Source organism: Eumetopias jubatus, unplaced genomic scaffold (genome assembly GCF_037043125.1).
Source record: "Eumetopias jubatus isolate StellerSeaLion01/CBP00866 unplaced genomic scaffold, mEumJub1_p1.0 scaffold_16, whole genome shotgun sequence".
Classification (NCBI taxonomy): Eukaryota; Metazoa; Chordata; class Mammalia; order Carnivora; family Otariidae; genus Eumetopias; species Eumetopias jubatus.
The window spans coordinates 9,035,293-9,053,509 of record NW_028274822.1 but is presented as its reverse complement, the minus strand read 5'-3'; the positions used below and the strand labels follow the sequence as shown (position 1 = coordinate 9,053,509).

Genomic DNA, 18,217 nt, shown 5'->3' with positions numbered 1-18,217 from the left:
TGGGAGAATATCTGCATCAGCATAGATGAAAAGTTCACTTTTTTCCCCAGCTAGTAATGCCTTTAAAAGTGTCTCAGAAACAGAAATTTAAAAACTGACAGAATTGACAGCAAAATCATTTAATCATTTAGAACATTACTTACTCCATCAGCAAGGTATTTATATAGTCATTTCCGTCCATATGGCCAAACTGAAAATCCCTACCCAACAACAATAACCAAAAGAAAAAAAGAGAAAGAGTAATATTAGATATGAAACAAGGTAAACATGTAAAAGAACTGAACTGTATAAACATTTAACATACAAATCACACAAAATAAATGTAGAAAAGAGTATGAATTCTACTGGCTTCTGAAATAAAATACACATGAGTAGAATTTAATAAATTCTAAGATATTTCTACTCTCTATTTAAAATGCAGGGCAATATAAGCATTTCTAATTAAAATATGCTTAAGAAAAATGACCCACTTTGTTTACAAAAGGACTAATAACATGCTCATACTATGTAACAGGAAAAATATATATATCACTGATAAATCATTAGAAGACTCAGAATAAAAAGGGAATAATTAAATAATATAACACATTTATAGACTGTCTCTCATGGCACCAACAAACAGAATGATTTGGCACAAAGCAACAAGAACACTTATTTTTTATACTCAGTTATTCTCTGAGTTCCTGTTATAATCATCATCTGTCTATATCCAAGTTGTAATTGCTCATTTAACTTTATCTCAAATGTATCAGTACTTGTCCATATTTACTTACAACAAATGTATACCAAATACCATCAAGAAGCAAGTATGATACCAGTTATAAAAGTTTTTTTTTACTTGTATTAGCAAGTCCAAACAATTCATACTGAAATGCAACATACTATAATTCATTTCAGTATCCTGATTCACCTTTGAAAGAATAAAATAGTACCACCTTTGCTTTACTAAATTACAAAATATAATTAAACAAAGATAAAGGAAGGTTCCTGAATGCAACCACCTACCTGTGGAACTGGTCTCTGTAATCTCTAGCAACTTCCTGAATAATTGACTTTAATCTGTGAAAGAATACATAAATATTTCATCTCTTCACTTCAAAAATATATTATCATTTTTCAATGATAATATCTGCTGCCTTATCTAATACTGTGGGAAAAATAAGATACTATATCAAGTTTATCTGAAGCCATGTAAAGTCTAAATTAGATGGTATGTGAAGCTTAAAACTATTTCAAGACACTATACCTGGTATGTTCAATTGATGTATTTTTCTCATCAATAACTGCAATAGCCACAAGCTTTCCTGAAATTAAGAATGACATATCTAAATTCAATAGCCCTCATTATACAAACTTTTCAATTATTATTGTAGCTGTGAATTGGGAATTAGTAAATAGTTTCTAGAATTTAATTCCAGTTATGCTACATGTTATGCACAGCAGAATGAATCAATGAATTAGTCAACTGGAAGTGAGAGATTCCCTCCTACCTCCCATCCCCCAAATGTAAATAACAGTAAATATTTAACAATTTATATACTCAAACTGTACTGTTTTCACAGTACCCACAAACTGACTAAAATGAATATTTTGTCAAAATCTGACATTAAGAAATAAAATAAATTTATTCATTATTAATTGATAAAAAAATTTATTATTAATTACTGTAGCTCTAAAAGAATGACATACAACAAGAGAAAGATTTTTACATGCTATTCCCTTCAGTACCATGGGTCACATCACTACTTGCCAGTAATAATACACAAAACAAAACTGACTCAAATTTATTTAACCCTAAACACAACATAAATCACATTCGTCCCTAACATCCTCTAGCAGACAGCATGACATAATAACCAGAGAACTGGTATTGGAGTCAGAAGACCAGATGCTGCAGTTCAGCGTGTGTATTCTGTTCTAGGCCGGGGAAACACCTGTGAGGCACCACCACTTATTAGAAGTGGGATGGACCTGGAGAGTGATGAACACACACAGACACAGCCCTGAACTAGTGGAAAGCACAGTCTAGTAGGGAAAACAACAGAAACATATAAAGATCATTTACAACAAAGAAAAAATGTATGGTTAACAATGAGAAGAGCTCTGAAGGAAAGGGAACAGGGATAAAAGAGTACTATAGAGAAAGCTTAAGTAGTTTGACGGGATCAGTAAAAGATTTTCTTAGGAAGCAATATTTGGTCTGAGTCTAATGGATGAACAGAAATTCACTATACACTTCCAGCTATAAAGGGTGCATTGATGCAAGGTGCAGAGCCTTTCTAAGAAACTGAGAAGTCAGTGTGGCTGGAGAAGGGAGAGTGACAAAAGACCAGAGTGAGAGGAGACAGATATTGAGGCAGGGTCAGAAGATGCAGGGACCCGCCATCACCAGGATTTCTGAGAAAGACAAGTGGTGTGTGAAACCATGAGAGCCAGGATCTCTGTACTTGTGTGGTGAGTCGCAAGGTGGGACAATGGGCAGGAACAGAGCCACAGGCGCAAACCGAACAAGGGCAATTATGTTGGATACAAAAAAGGAACATTCCACAGTCAACTTCTTTCCAAATTAATCTGGGAGAAGAAACTATTTGAGTAGAGCCAGAGCTGCCTATTTTAATTACCTCAAGGTCATGCTGTCTCCTATGATTTTACTGAACTGAAAGCAAAACTACTATATTCCTACATTGTTCCCTTTTCCCTTCACATGAGTCTGAAAGAATCCAAAAGTAAACCCACAATCTTTGACAGTATCCACATCAACTTCCAGTACTGAGCTAACACACGCCTCCCTCTGTAAGGATAAACAGACAGAAATGTCACCAGACACAGAACAGGAATAAGCAGGCTCTGAGCCAGAACAAATATCCTAAGAGTTTGAAAATAACATGAGAACCTATTAGAACATTTCTAATTCGTATTACTAATCAGATTCAAAAGCAGGAAATCACGAAGAGGAAAATCTATGCACACTACTTCTCATCCAAAAAAAAAAAAAAAAATCGAAACTTGGGTAAAATTTTCCCGTTTTTTTTAAATCTAAAACTATATGTCCATCCCACTTATCATGAAGTTGTGAATGAAAACAAAATATGGCAATAATATCCACGATTCATTTCTCATTTGTAATTCATTAAAAATTTACAAAACACTTCCTCCTAAAACTTACATGGTTAGCTTCATATAATTTTGGTAGTTTACATCTACCCGAGACCCTCCAATCAGCTTCTTATAGCTTTCATTTATGCATCTGTAAATACATTTACTTTGCTTGTCATTTTCAATCTTGTGACTTTAAGAAACCACGCCAGTCTGTTGTCCATATTTTCCTCACAACTAAAAGCAGGCTTCAAAGGTGGTGAGTGGTGATGATGAGTTGTATTCCAACTCCTACTACAAAATCAGCTCCTAATATAGCTTCCTGGTTATTTTTTCCCATTTCCTTATTATCCAGGCTGTGCTTTTCCTGTTGCTATCAGTTCTAACTAGTAAACCTTTTCTAACTCATCCTTGTTCCCCATATAAATGTTTGTTCTTTGTTAATACTGATCTATGTTCTCATGAAGAAGAACTGGCATCCAAGTCTTAAAAAGGACGGAAATTATGAAAGAGAGCTTAAAATTCATTTCCTACAGAATCACATTTAAGAAATCAACTAAGGAAAATTCTGCAGAGTGATGGAGGTTGTATATATGCTGTTACCGGTATCTCCAAGTTCATACAAGAGGAAGCCATCCATAGTAAGGTAGTTCTGAAACCTCTCCCTGTTGATCCAAGATGACAGGTCACCATCCTCATACTCTTAAAAATAAAACAATACTAATAAGTTATATGTGAATAAGACTTTAAAATATTTATAATGTTCTAATCTAATAATACGTATGAAATGCCTTGACCTAGAATCATAATCTTAAATTCATAAATTTCATTTTTAGGAATCTATTCTAAGCAAACAATGAGAATGCAAAAGCATTGGTCCATTGACCATTAATGGACAAAGCAAGCAAAAGATAAATAAATAAAAATAAAGGAAGTAAGTGAAATACCCTAAATAGGAAATTATTTAAATAATTATGGTACATATTAAGGAAGACCACTTATAGGTTTTTAAAAAATTAATAAGTGGTAAAGCAGGTTGCAAAACATTATCACAGTATGTCTGTAACTTTGTAAAACAGAAAGTATGAAGAAGAACTGACAGAATGATTAAATGAAGACATACACTGCTACTAAATGGTTATCCTGGGTTGATAAGTTATCCTTGAATGATGGCAGTATGAGTAAATTTTTATTACATTTTCTTTCCTGTTTTCTATTTTATGACATTTCTACCTCAGTTTACAACCCTTTCTTGTATGTAAAACACAACACACATAGAAAGCCATAGTATTTTAGCCTTTTTCCAACATCAAATAATTCCCCTGCTAAGCAGACAGAAAACATTTGTAATATCAAGAGAAATATTATGTCCCAATGAGAAATACAGTTCTGAAGGAACTGTGAACAATTATTGTAACTGCATGAAAAGAAGCTGATGTAAAAAGCCTACCAAAATGTTTGGCTGAAGACTGGATTTTAATGATTCCTTGAAAGATGTGCTTTGTCTGTCACTTGCATTGCTAAACAAAACATTTTCAAGTTATCAAACCTATAAAATAAGTGACATAATGCAAATCTGAAAGTATTTATGGATTCGGACTTACACATTAGAAAAATAAACATAAAACTGGGAGTTGAGTACTGGGGCCACGATCTCTACTCCAGGTCAAAAGCAAATGTTTTTATACAAAGCGATACATCTGAAACTCATTAGAAAATAAACCATCCTCCTGAGCCCCTATCCCAAAGCTTCTAAACTCATTGACAACATTTAAATATTAGACTAAGCATTCAAGGTAAACTCTCTGTGTTATCTGAAGGCTTCAGGCAGGTTCTAAATACTAACTACTGCATGTTAGAAAACGATGGCCTCTCCAACAGCTAAAGATACTTCTCCTATCCCTCTTGGTCACTCATGGGAGGCTAAATTTGAAACATGGAGCAAGAGAAGGGGCACTTTCTTAGCCATGATTAAAGAACAGATTTACATCCAAACAGATATGATCAGGCTTGTTCCAAAAATAAACAAAGCGGCTCCCTGAAGTGTTAACAAACTCATACTAGAACGAGAACAGGAGATTTGAAGGCTGACACTTGATTATACTATTAACTATTTTAACTTGGGGGAAAAAATCCTCTTTAATCCTATTTCTTCATTTGTAAAACAGTAAGAATACTGATCTCAAAAGCATTGCTGTAATGATCAAATAAGACAATATAAGTGCTTATCATACAAGGGGTGCAATAATCAAAGAGCAAATGAATAGAATTGGTGCAGATATGCATTATTTTCCTTCTCATATTTTCATATAATCAAGTTCCTCTTAACTTCCTTTTCAAGCCCAGTATCTAATACAGACAATACGTATCCAGTGAGCAAATGAATGAGCAAATGAATGAGCTTGTGATTTAATTATACATCTATCTCCTTATCTAATACTCTTATCTTTTTCATAATCTCAGGATAGTAATTTATCTGCCTTAGTATCTAACCTCACAGATTATGACGAGGATAAAATGAAAATATCAAGTGAAGTACATAATTAGTACCTGCTGCATAAAATAGAACAAATGGTAGTTGTTATACTGTAGCAAAAAGTAAATTCAGTCCTCACATTTATTTAAAAATAATGAAGATAGGAGACTTTAGAAGTGCTTCATATTCATGATTGTTAAAATAATTAAAATGTTCTTTGGGTGTTGAGTTTGATTCATAACATAATAAAGTTTATAAAAATAAAAAGAAATAAAAACCAGACAAAAAATAATTAAAATGTTCATTTTACTAAAAAAAATCAGAAAATTCCTTTTATTAGTCTATTCATTTTAATTATTTAAGCAAACCAAAGCTTACACCTCTCACGAAGTCCTAGTTTCTTTTGTTATAAAATAACAAAGTTCTAGAATATTTCTGCAATGAATACAATGTTCCATATCTGCATTCTCCAGCATGGTAACAAAAAGCCACACAAGGGCACTGAGTATTTCAAATGTAGCTAGTGGAAATAAAATGAAGCTTCTACTTTATTAAACTGTAATTTAAGAAAGTTACAAAGAGGGCGCCTGGGTGGCTCAGTTGGTTAAGCGACTGCCTTCGGCTCAGGTCATGATCCTGGAGTCCCTGGATCGAGACCCGCATGGGGCTCCCTGCTCGACAGGGAGTCTGCTGATCCCTTGAACCTCCCCCCTCTCATGTGCTCTCTCTCTCAAATAAATAAATAAAATCTTAAAAAAAAAAAAGAAAGTTACAAAGAATGATATTAGGCATGACATGCATTCACTTTTGCTTTTGAGTGGCTGCGTGATATCCAAAAGATGCTGAGTTTCACTGTTTCCCTTGGAATTTAAAATTTCTCCTGGAGCCCCTGTGACTTTGCTGCACTGGCCTGAGGTACCTCATTGCACAGTCTGGGAACGGTGGGAGTAGGTATCTGATAACACCAAGGAATTACTGTGAATTTTATTATATGTTATAACAGCATATAGTTATTCTATTAAAAAAAAAAGGACATTTTTGGGCGCCTGGGTGGCTCAGTCGTTAAGCGTCTGCCTTCAGCTCAGGTCATGATCCCAGGGTCCTGGGATGGAGCCCTGCATTGGGCTCCCTGCTCAGCAGGAGACCTGCTTCTCCCTCTCCCACTCCCCCTGCTTGTGTTCCTGCTCTCGCTGTGTCTCTCTCTGTCAAATAAATAAATAAAATCTTTAAAAAAAAAAAAAAGGACATTTTTAAAGAGATGCATAATGAAGCACACAGTGATGAAAAACCTCTGGGATTTGCTTTAAAATACTTCAACGAAGAAAAAAATTGTTGAAGCAAATGTGTTAAGACCTTGGTTAATTGTCTAACCTAGGTGATGGGTGTGTACATAGGATTTTACCATTCTAGCATTGTCTTTATTATGATGTATGTTTGTTTAACAAAAGTATTTAAAAAATAGACCAAGTATTTACTTCAATGAAGAAAGGCTGAATAACAAGTGAGTGGTTACTTCTATCAGGGAGGGAGAGATGGAGCTAGGGAAGAATACATCTTCCAGGCGCTTTACCACTACTGAAGGGGTTTTATTTCTTCACCTTTTTGTGAGTCTGAAATGTTAAGATCTTTTTTTTATACGAATAATTTTGAATGTTTTAAAATAATGTACAGAAATGTATCAAGTTCATGTCTCAAAAGGCCAATGACCTGACCTCCCCCCCCCAAAAAAATCATTGTAGGTAGAATCCAGAAAGCAGACTAGACAGAAAAACTCAAGCTGAAGGTTAAGAAAAGTCTGTCAGTCATTCAACTAATGGGAAATGTAAGAAGTAGTTGCATCTACCAAAGTTTTCATCAACACCAAAGTCCTATAATAGCCACAGCATTTTAATTTTAACATATTTTATATGAGTTAAAACATTGGAACTTACCATCATAAACAAAGTAAGTTTCATCTTTGAAAACAAGCACAGCGGGCATCTCCTTCAGTGTCACATACTGCAAAAACGAGATGGGTAAATAACTTTTATCATTAAAAAAAATTTTAATTGGTAGCTATGATTTCAAAAGTATTGAAAGATACCAGAAAAAAACCCACAGCAACAAAACTTTACAGTTAAAAAGATCCCAAGGTCAATTCCAAGGTCATCCAAGGACAGGTTTATCTCTTTAAAAACATCCCCTGGCACAGTGCCCGTGTTTGCTACTGAGAAAACCATGGATTATTAGAGTTGATAATCGAGACCGAAGACATCCCAGGAAGTACAGGATGAGACACAGTCTGAGGAGGTTAAAGAGCAGTGGCTAAGGTAACAATCAGCACTGGTAGGTTCGAGTCCTTCCCCACCATTCCCGGCTGTGTGACATGGGAGTCCATTGCTGTCTGGGGGAGTCGGCTTCCTCCTCTGTAAATCAGGGACACTGAGTCTCCACCTCACTGCAGAGTTAGCAAAGTTAGATCCACTAACATATGTCAGAGTAGGTTTAAAATGTAAACTGGCTTTATAAATGGGAACTTATAATGGCAACTAATAAGAAATTATTTCAGGGGCGCCTGGGTGGCTCAGTCGTTAAGCGTCTGCCTTCGGCTCAGGTCATGATCCCAGGGTCCTGGGATCGAGCCCCACATCGGGCTCCCTGCTCCGCAGGAAGCCTGCTTCTCCCTCTCCCACTCCCCCTGCTTGTGTTCCCTCTCTCGCTGTGTCTCTCTCTGTCAGATAAATAAATAAAATCTTAAAAAAAAAAAAATTATTTCAGATGGTACCTGCTTCTTATACCTGTGCTATGATTATTTCAAAATACTAAAATTATAATAATCAGTATCCCCATGGGTTAGCCACAAAGAATTATTACATGCTGTGGTAATACTGAAAAGTAACAACAAATAATCATTAGATAACTGATAAAATAAAAATAACTGTAACAATAAAAGTAGAGATGGCTGCCCTGGAAATACGGAGAAGGGGTAAGGCATACCTCAGGTAATACAGAATGATCTCTTACACAACTACTAAAAAATGGTACAGCACCATGAAAGTAACTATTTGAAGGGCAGTGGTAAAGCTCTTTGGTAAGGCTCTATCACCAAGTACGCCTCTACTCACCTGCTCTTGGCAACTCATCCACAAAGGCGCTCTGCAAGTATTTTATAGCATCCGGCACCTCTCTCTTTCAAGGATACCCCTGAGTTGACCATACTATAACATTACTATATAGATGGAACTTGCAGCCATTGATTTCAACATATTCTGAATCCCTCCTCCTCTTCCCTTGCATTCCCTGAAACTCATTATCTTATATTAGTTATTTGTCTACAGGCCATTTTTCTCCATTCACCTTTAAGTATCCTGAAGTCAGAAATTGCCTTGATTCATCTTTATATCCCTTTAATATACTTACTAGAGTTTTCATAAATACGAGCTGTAAAACTAAGGAAACTTTGCATAACCAAACATTAAAATTCAAAATATGCAGGGAAATATAAAATCATGGGCTTTGTCCTTATTTGAGAATTCTCTATGGGAGTTAAAAATCCTATTACTCTGAAAGAACACTGATTCCCCTAGCAGACTTTTGCAACCATATACACAGAAAAAAAAGCGATGACAAATATTGATATTTGCAGGAATAATTAAGGAATGTTGGAGGAAACCAGTTGAGAGGCCAATAATAGAAACAATACATAATAACCAAAAGAATGCCCTCATAGCAGATACTGTTTGTGTCCACCCACACAGATGTTCTAGGCGCTAGAATTTTGATCTAAAACATCTGTCATTACACAAGGACTGGGGTGGTGCCAGACGGTGTCAGGGCCCAGAACGCAGCATGCCCTCTGGTGCACTCTGAGTAAATTGCTTGGAAAGCTTCACAGGTGAGGGTACGATATACATTCTCATCTCTAAAACTAAAATGTGGTCCACTGGGCTTTGGAGATGAGAATGGGTTAAAAGTTCCAGGCCTGGGCCTAGAACTAGATTCCATCCATTCTAGGCCTTTACATCACACTGAGATATCTTAAGACTTTCCAGAATAGAGGTTTTGTAACCTTCTGAGGCATTTATGTGAGAATCTAATGGCACATACGGCTCTTCTTCCACCCTATCATCTCCTCCCCATCAAAAGTAAATGCATACACATAAAATACTGCAAAATAACTCCTGAGACAAAACTAAGTAAACCTAAAAACGAGTTTAAGCTGACCAGATTTGTCTGAGGTTCTCCCAAGGAACTGAAAATCATTTCAGAATATATTACATTTATAAGATAAACATTTATATACATATTGTAAGAAGCACTAGACACAGACTCTATGTAAGTCTACAATCTTCTTAAAAATATTTAAATGTTAAAAAATATTAAACAAAAATTAACCAAATGTGTAATATGACATACCTTTGTGGAAAAAAAACGGTTTCTGATTTTTTGTAACTTAGACTGATTAAAAAGAAAAAGCTTCCCTTGACTTATTTCATGTTTCCCATCAGCTATTGCCCAATTTCTCAGGTCCCCTTCTTAGGAAAACTTTCCTAAAGAGAAGTCTATGCCTGCAACCTACAATTTCTTATCTACATTCTCTCAAATGACACCAATGAGGCACCCGTCCTTCTCGTAAAACCACCACCAACCTCCACGTGTACAAGTGTCACAGTTACTTTCCTCAACTCATCTTGATCACTTGCACAACAGACCCTCTTTTTAAAATATTTATCTTGGCTTTTCACTCATCTTGTTTTCCTACTCCCTCCCTGGCTATTTTCTTCTTATTTTCCTTTGCAGTCTTTAGGCCCTGGACCCACTTATTTCCTTAAAAACTTGCAACCTAGGGCGCCTGGGTGGCTCAGTCATTGAGCGTCTGCCTTCGGTTCAGGTCATGCATGATCCTGGGGTCCTGGGACTGAGCCCCGCATCGGGCTCCCTGCTTGGCGGGAAGCCTGCTTTTCCCTCTCCCACTCCCCATGCTTGTGTTCCCTCTCTCGCTGTGTCTCTCTCTGTCAAATAAATAAATCTTTAAAAAAAAAAAATTTGCATCCCATGTCTAAGAAGTTTTTTATACAGCCTTAAAGCCAGACCCCTATATCCACTTGTGAATTTGATGCTTATACTTGATGTCTAACTAGTATGTTGAACCAAGTTAAAATGAACAATTCAAAGCTCTTGATCAGTCCCCCATTCCCAAACTCATTTCTTCTGCAACATTCCCACACTCATAGATAACACTACCACCTACCCAGCTGTTAAAACCAAACACCTAAGAGTCATCCTTGATTCTTCCCTTCTCTCCCACGTCAGTGAGCTCAAACAATTCCATCTCTAAAAAACAACAACGCTTTCACTTCTCCCTCATCCTTTTACAAACCCCCATGCTTAAACTCTCCAGCTTACTTCAAGAGTTTAACTCCTTTCTCTGGATCTATTCTCATCCCTATCCAATTCATTCTGTTCTCAGCAGAGAAATGTCCTTAAGATGAACATGAGACCAAGTCCCTCACTAACTTTGACCCATCACATGCATGTCCATGACCTGCAAGGCCTCCACTGGTCTCTGCCTGCCTCCTATCCATCTCCTTTCTGTGTTATAGCCACACTGGCCTACCACCTATTTCTCAAATATGCCCGCAGTGTTCTTATCTTGGGCATTTGTAATTACCTGTTCCCTGTTTCTAGTTTATTCTGGACACAGATCTTGCATGGCTCCTTCCCATCATGTATGTCCCAGTTCAAATATTTTCTTCTCAGACATTTCTTGACCAACCAACCCAGAGTAGCCACCCCTTATGTCCTTACTATCACAATGCTCTTTTACTTTTTCCATAATAGTTATATCCTGTTTACATATTTGTTTACTGAAGATGACTATCTCAGGATGAGGACCCAAAAGATGTCACCTGCAACACTAGAATTCAGGACACTTTCTCTACCCATGAGGATGCACACTCCACCCTCTCACAACCCTGATGATCCTGCTTGTCATCACCTACCCAGGACTTAATACAGTGCACGGCAAATGATCAGGTAAGCAGCAGCTGTGAATCAATATATATAAATATGTTAATCACTCCATTACTTATAAACCAATTTAACAGTTTGAGCTATCACTTCTTACTACTGCTATCATTTTGAAGAGAAAAAAAGCATCAACATAATAAACATAGTCCCTAAATGCTACGAATCCAGTGGTATTTGCTTATTAACAATCTAGTACCAGCAGTAAAGAGTTAACATGTTTACTGTTTCTACACATATGAAAGTAAATAAATCTGATAAATAAAATCAAGTAATAATTTAAAAAATGAAATTAAGTCATTAAAATCCATTTTTAAACATTACCTCAGGAACCACTTCTTCTGAGGCAGAAAAGAAGTATGTATATACAATTAATTCTGAAGCAGCATCTATGTATTTCTCCTGTGAAGATACAAATAGAAAAGAGGTGACTTTTAAATATTAAGATCAGAATTCATCCCTCGTTAAACATTCAGAGCAGGTAGCATCATCCCCAGCAGTATCATCCCAATTTGAAGCCTTCAGTGTTTTTACGTGAAAAGATGATGGAATATAAGCAGCAAATGAAATGAATTGTTTCTAAAGCAAAAAGACCACCATAACCCAATGCTTCCATACTCCTCTAAATAAAGTGTAATATAAGCTTGATTCATATTTATTATTTTAATAATTACAGGAGAGATCTGTGCATATATGTACACATATAAACATGCACACGTGCACGCGCGCACACACACGCATCTTCAAAAAGTTTACATTCAAACTACACTCTGCAGTCTCAAAGATACAAAAATGCTAAAAAGTAACACAAAGTTTGAATAACCAGGGCAAGCAATATCTTTTTATTCATTTCTGTTTCATGAAGGCAAACACAATAGAGGGCCTAGATTGAACTAAAATATTTCCAATAAGAGTGAAATAATTTTGAGTTTGGGGTCAAAGTTTTAGCTATCCTGAAAATTAAATTACATTTGTATTTGTGAATTTAAAAAATAAAATCATTTGATACCTTCAAAGGTGACTCTCCGCCTATGTAAACAAAAAATACACGATGTCTCTTTTGCACATGTTCAAACATTTGCTGACTTGGAAGTGGCCGAATTAGAGCCCTGTTTGAAAACAAAACAAAACAAACTTGCATTTGAACTAAAAACAGTACATAATTTATGTCTAAAGTTACAAAGTTTTAATGTTGTATTAATTGCGTTTTAAGTAATCACCCGATCTACATAAATCTAATAAAACTTTAGCCCATGACCACTATTGTACTCACATTAGAAAACAAAGTACCCACAATTTAATCTTTCAATTTAAAAAATAAGTTTAAAATACATCCCTTTAGCGAGTACCATCTTAGCCAATATTTTGATAGGCAAGAACAGAACTATAACCCAGTTAGTCCTCAGCTAAAAACAAAAGGATCCACATGAGAATTATTTTTTCCCTTCATAAGATCATTCACACTAACACACTGTGAAAATCCTATACCAGGAAATTATAATACTATGCTAAGATTTATGTCCATTTAAATGCTAGTTTTAAAATACCCTATAGAGGTTAAAATCTAAATGTTTCATAAGTTATTCTTTTCAGAAAAAATACAATGGAAAGTGGTAGTCATAATAGTACCTAAGAACCTCGTAAAAAGAAAACAAAACTCTACAAAGACTTTTACTATGCAAGCATATTTCAAAGCCAAATACACTGAGAAATAAATTACCTCAAAGGTTATTATAAAACATATGACTTGCAAAATGTTACTAAAGGCTAAAAAGGGAGACATGGTTTATACTATCAGATTTTTAATCCACTAAATTTGCAGAAAGAATAAATACAGAGTTTGCAAAGGCAAACATATTTTCAAAATGCACAATTCCTTAGATGCATTGCATCACTCCACTCTAGCCTCTATTTTCATATTTCAGTAATTAACCGCTAAGTGATGCAACCCCAGAACTGAGTTATGAAATTCCATTTGCAACAGAGTCACCTCTAGTTACATCAGGAGAAGTCCATCTTAAGCTTAAAGTAAAACTCTAAAAAATTGCCAAAACATGAAGACCATCTAATCACAGGGAATGAAGTACATCCGACTAGCAATCCCCTCATATAAGCTTAACTCACAACTTATTCAGAGAGCAAATAAAGAAAATGAAATATGCAACTGATGAGAAAATACAGTAAAAATTATATTAGTAAGATTTGCAAACCTGAATAAAGATCATTCCTAATTCTGCCTTTTCTCAAATAATTCAAGCCATACAGTGCCATGCCACTAAACAAATCCACTGTGGTATTTCAATTTACTTTAAAACTATTTAAAGCTATCAGTGTATCCTGTCAAACTCACAAAAAAGTGCTTATACTTTCAAAGTCAATATAGGTTAACCTACCTTGATAAATGTTCTCTTTAATAAGTTCCACATAATTGCATTGAATAATTATAAGCATCAACTTTCTTTAAACCCCAGCAAGATAGATGTAGATTAAAAAACAAAATCACCACATTCAAACCAACAGGAAATGTTTATGGAAGAAATTGTTTCCTTAGCAGTAAAATCTCAGCGATCTGTAACTCAAATAAGTATCTGAGTTCTAATTATGTCACATCCTAAGCAATGTGTAGTAATACCTCACAGTTGGCATAAAGCAGCATGTGACAGATCAAGGAAAGTATTTCAGCTGTATCTAAAAAGAACTTTCCAGTATCACAGGCCAGGGATTAAAGCCCAAGTCTATTCAGAACAATAATATTGTGGGGTTTCTTTTAAAAGCTCTGAAATTAAGTAACAGGAAAAATAACCTGACATAAATGAAGTAGTATAAAAGCAAATTTATAGTAAAATAAAACTACAATTCACAAGGTTATTAGAAGTAATCAAATTCTGAAAATGCATTAAAAAATCCACTGGCAGGGGTGCCTGGGTAGCTTAGTGGGTTAAGCATCTGCCTTTAGTTCAGGTCATGATTCTGGGGTCCTGGGATTGAGCCCCACATTGGGCTCCCTGCTCAACGGAGAGTCTGCTTCTCCCTCTCCCTCTGCTGCTCCCCCTGCTTGTGCTCTCTGGCTATCTGTAAATAAATAAGTAAAATCTTTAAAAAAATAAAACATGAAAAAATCCACTGGGGAAATTTTTTTTTCTACAAATGAAATGAATTTAATATGAGGTTAACAAATACAAGTCATAGTTCCTTTTGTTTCTTTAAAGTATCTCTTTGCATATGCTACATATGACTACCTTTTGTTATAAATGAACACAGATGTTATTTAGGGTAAGTCGCTAAAAAAATGTGGGTTCAATATGGTCTATTAAAATACATTAAGCTTTATCTTTATTTTTTTAGAGAGAGAGTGTGCATGCACAGTGGGGAGGAGCAGAGGGAGGGAGTGAGAATTGTAAACAGGCTCCACGCTCAGCATGGAGCCCAACATGGGGCTTGATTTCATGACTCAAAGATCATGACCTGAGCCAAAATCAAGAGTCGGACGCTTAACTGACCGTGCCACCTAGGTGCCCCAAAATTGCATTTAATTTTAAAGTACTAGTATTTAAAAAAAAAATTATTTAAATTCAATTAAGTCAACATATATTATTAGTTTCGGGAGCAGAATTTAGTGATTTATCAGTTGCATATAACACCCAGTGTCGTCCTTAACGCCCATCCCCCAGTCACCCCATCCCCCACCCACCTACCCTCCAGCAATCCTCAGTCTGTTTCCCAGAGTTAAGAGTCGCTTATGGTTTGCCTCTCTCTCTGTTTTTATCTTACTTTATTTTTTCTTCCCACCTGTTTTATTTCTTAAACTCCACATATGAGTGAAAAATGGTATTTGTCTTTCTCTGACTGACTTATTTCACTTAACATAATATTCTCTAGTTCCATCCATGTGGTTCCAAATGGCAAGATTTCATTTTTTTTAATGGCTAACATTCGATTGTGTATGTATATATACACCACCGCTTCTTTACCCATCTTTACCCACTCATCTGTTGATGGACATCTGGGCTCTTTCCATATTTTGCCTACTGTGGACATTGCTGCTGTAAAATATTAGTAATTATATAGTAAAAGCCTTTCCCAATAAAAACTTACCCAGACACTCTGTGAGCAAACTCAATAATATCATCTTTAGTTCGTGGTCCTCTGTAATTATATGCCAAGTCCCCCTTTAATCTTAAAAAAGAAAAAAAAAAGGATAGAAGCTTAGATTATTTCAACGGTTTTAACAGTTAATACTAATCAGTATTGTTATATAAAATTATAGTATATAAAATAGTAAATGCAGAGTTGTTTCAGAAGTAGCATAACCATGTGAAATACAATAGGCAACTGGCTACAGGGGATCAACAACTCAAAATATAAAGAAAAAGGCTGTATTTTATTAAAATTACATGAAAATAGTTTACTTTGTATGTAATAGTTGCATTGTGTCTATGCTTCTGAAAAGTCATAATCTACACATTCATGGTCAAGAGCTTATCAAAGCATAATTCTCACTATCTTCTCTAGTTTAAAAAAATGAGAGGGAATTCATAGTATTTTGGTAGAGAGAAAACAAATTTTAAGCAAGACAACATCATAGGAACTTGAAAGATGTTCCAAGATTATAGAGTAGAAAAAGGCATAAAACATCTATTCTATAAAATTAAGATAATTTTCCAAAAGCCTGTCAATGATGTATCCAACTGAGATTTATTTTTATTTATTTTATCCAACTGAGATTTTAAAAAAAATGTGAAAGGACAATAGAACATCTAAAACAAACAAAAAAGAACAGAAAGGATAATTTACTTAACACAAGTAAAGGAGGCTTAACAAGATTTTTTAAAAGTAGGGGAAGGAGGGAAGTCAACACAAAACCCAAGAAATAAAGAATTAAAATTAGTCAAATTTTGAAATTTGAGATTTTAAAACACTGAAATAAAACTTAATTATAAAAATAAGTTTCAAAATAATTCCTCAACTCGCACATTACCAAAATAAGGATGAAACTTGAGAGAAAATTCAATAAAATTATGATGATGAAATAAATCCTTTAGAATGAGCACACCATTTCTCCCAACTTATATACACTTTATATTAGACTTTGCCAACACTTACAAGAGATCAGAATTAAATCCATCAATTTGATTCTCTTTCTTTCCTTTCTAATGAAATAAGTCTATTTCAATTATAGAAAAGTAAAATTTGTTAAGAGACAGGATTCACATGATACAGCAGAATACACTCTTGAGCTCCTCAAGGGTAAAAGACCTTTCATACTTTACAGCTGTACATCTTGTCCGGCAGGATGCCTGCCACGCAGCGAGCACTCAGAGTGCATTTAGTAAACAACACACTCACTTAAATACCAAGAAAAGCAGGAGGATGCAGTCCCTCTCCTTTGATCACATACTGCACCTAGAAAGAATTGCTGAACCCAAATCTTCAATCCTCCAAGGATGCTACTAGAAATTAATGTAATAAAACGTAAGTAGAGTGAACTAAGAAAAATACACATATAAACATACAACACTCAACTTACAGCTTAATTGTTGGATAACCTCGAACTCCAAACTCTGAAGCAATGCCTTGATAAGAAAAAGAATAAATAATTCTAAATTTTTTTTAAAAATGAGAAACTAGGTAGTAAATGAGCCTTTTACTTAAAAATATATTTATACAAACCCATAAAGATGTGTTGTTTTCAAGTCTTAGAATATAAATTCACATACAAAAAAGAAAAAATATGACATTCTCATACAAAACAATTGCTTAATAATCCAACCTATGCCCACACAAAACGCTATGACTAAGAAATAAATGCCAAAAGAATAGTTAAAATTTTATCCCTGAAGTACTTATTTTAAGATATTCTTGTTAAAAAAAAAAAAAATATATATATATATAAAGTCTCACTTGTAATTTGATTTCATTTTCCAGGACAAATACTTTTTTTCTAGGTCTCATTGGTTCCTTGCGAAAATAAGTAAAAAAAAAAACAAAAAAACAAAAAAACAAAAAAGCAAAGCCCATCCTTTCGTGTTTTCTGAGTCTTAAAAGAACTGCATTGTGTTTTAATTTTAAAAAGATAAATTGTATTTGCAAAATTACTTAATTTCTGCAGTCAATACATGATCTAAAAGCAACTTTATCTACTTGTTTTAGAAGTTTCTGCTTTTGTAATAACCCAGAAAAATTCTAGTTATTTTCAAAGATTATCCTGAAGTCCTCATGTTAATTAAAATGAGATACAGTTGCTACAATGGCAGCTTTTTTGAGGGAAAGAAGAAACAAAAACAATCAAATAAAGAATTAGGACTTTAAGAGGTACAGAAATCCCTACTGCAAATATACCTTCCTACTTCACAAATTCAAGGCAACTAGAAGAGCAAAGAAATGAAACCATCTCAGTTAAGAGACAATATACAATATATTTACACATATACCAGTTTAAATAAAATATAATGTACTTGTTCATACGATCCCTCCCTTTGTTAATTTTATTTATTTCAAGGACATTTTACCACAGTTGGGTATAAGGACACTACTGTCCGTGAGTTCTGGTTTACCAATCACTTTAGTAATCATTACTCTGGTTTCTTAGCACCGCCCACTACACAAGAATGATGACAAAGTGAATTTGTGGCAAAATTA

At 34.8% G+C, this 18,217-nt stretch overlaps 1 protein-coding gene across 4 annotated transcripts in view; it reads right to left on the bottom strand.

Annotated features, from left to right (window-relative positions):
* The window catches only part of TMX3 (thioredoxin related transmembrane protein 3), a 50,035-nt gene that overhangs the window by 16,279 nt on the left and 15,539 nt on the right, over positions 1-18,217 (bottom strand). For all 4 annotated transcript variants that reach the window (XM_088019692.1, XM_028102924.2, XM_028102926.2 and 1 more), the window contains 9 exons: positions 17,106-17,151; positions 15,674-15,754; positions 12,588-12,687; positions 11,903-11,980; positions 7,504-7,570; positions 3,700-3,798; positions 1,247-1,304; positions 1,006-1,059; positions 144-200 (listed from right to left, as the gene is read on the bottom strand). In XM_088019692.1, the coding sequence (XP_087875818.1) occupies positions 144-200; positions 1,006-1,059; positions 1,247-1,304; positions 3,700-3,798; positions 7,504-7,570; positions 11,903-11,980; positions 12,588-12,687; positions 15,674-15,754; positions 17,106-17,151 (640 nt within the window). The remainder of the gene's footprint in view (positions 1-143; positions 201-1,005; positions 1,060-1,246; positions 1,305-3,699; positions 3,799-7,503; positions 7,571-11,902; positions 11,981-12,587; positions 12,688-15,673; positions 15,755-17,105; positions 17,152-18,217) is intronic.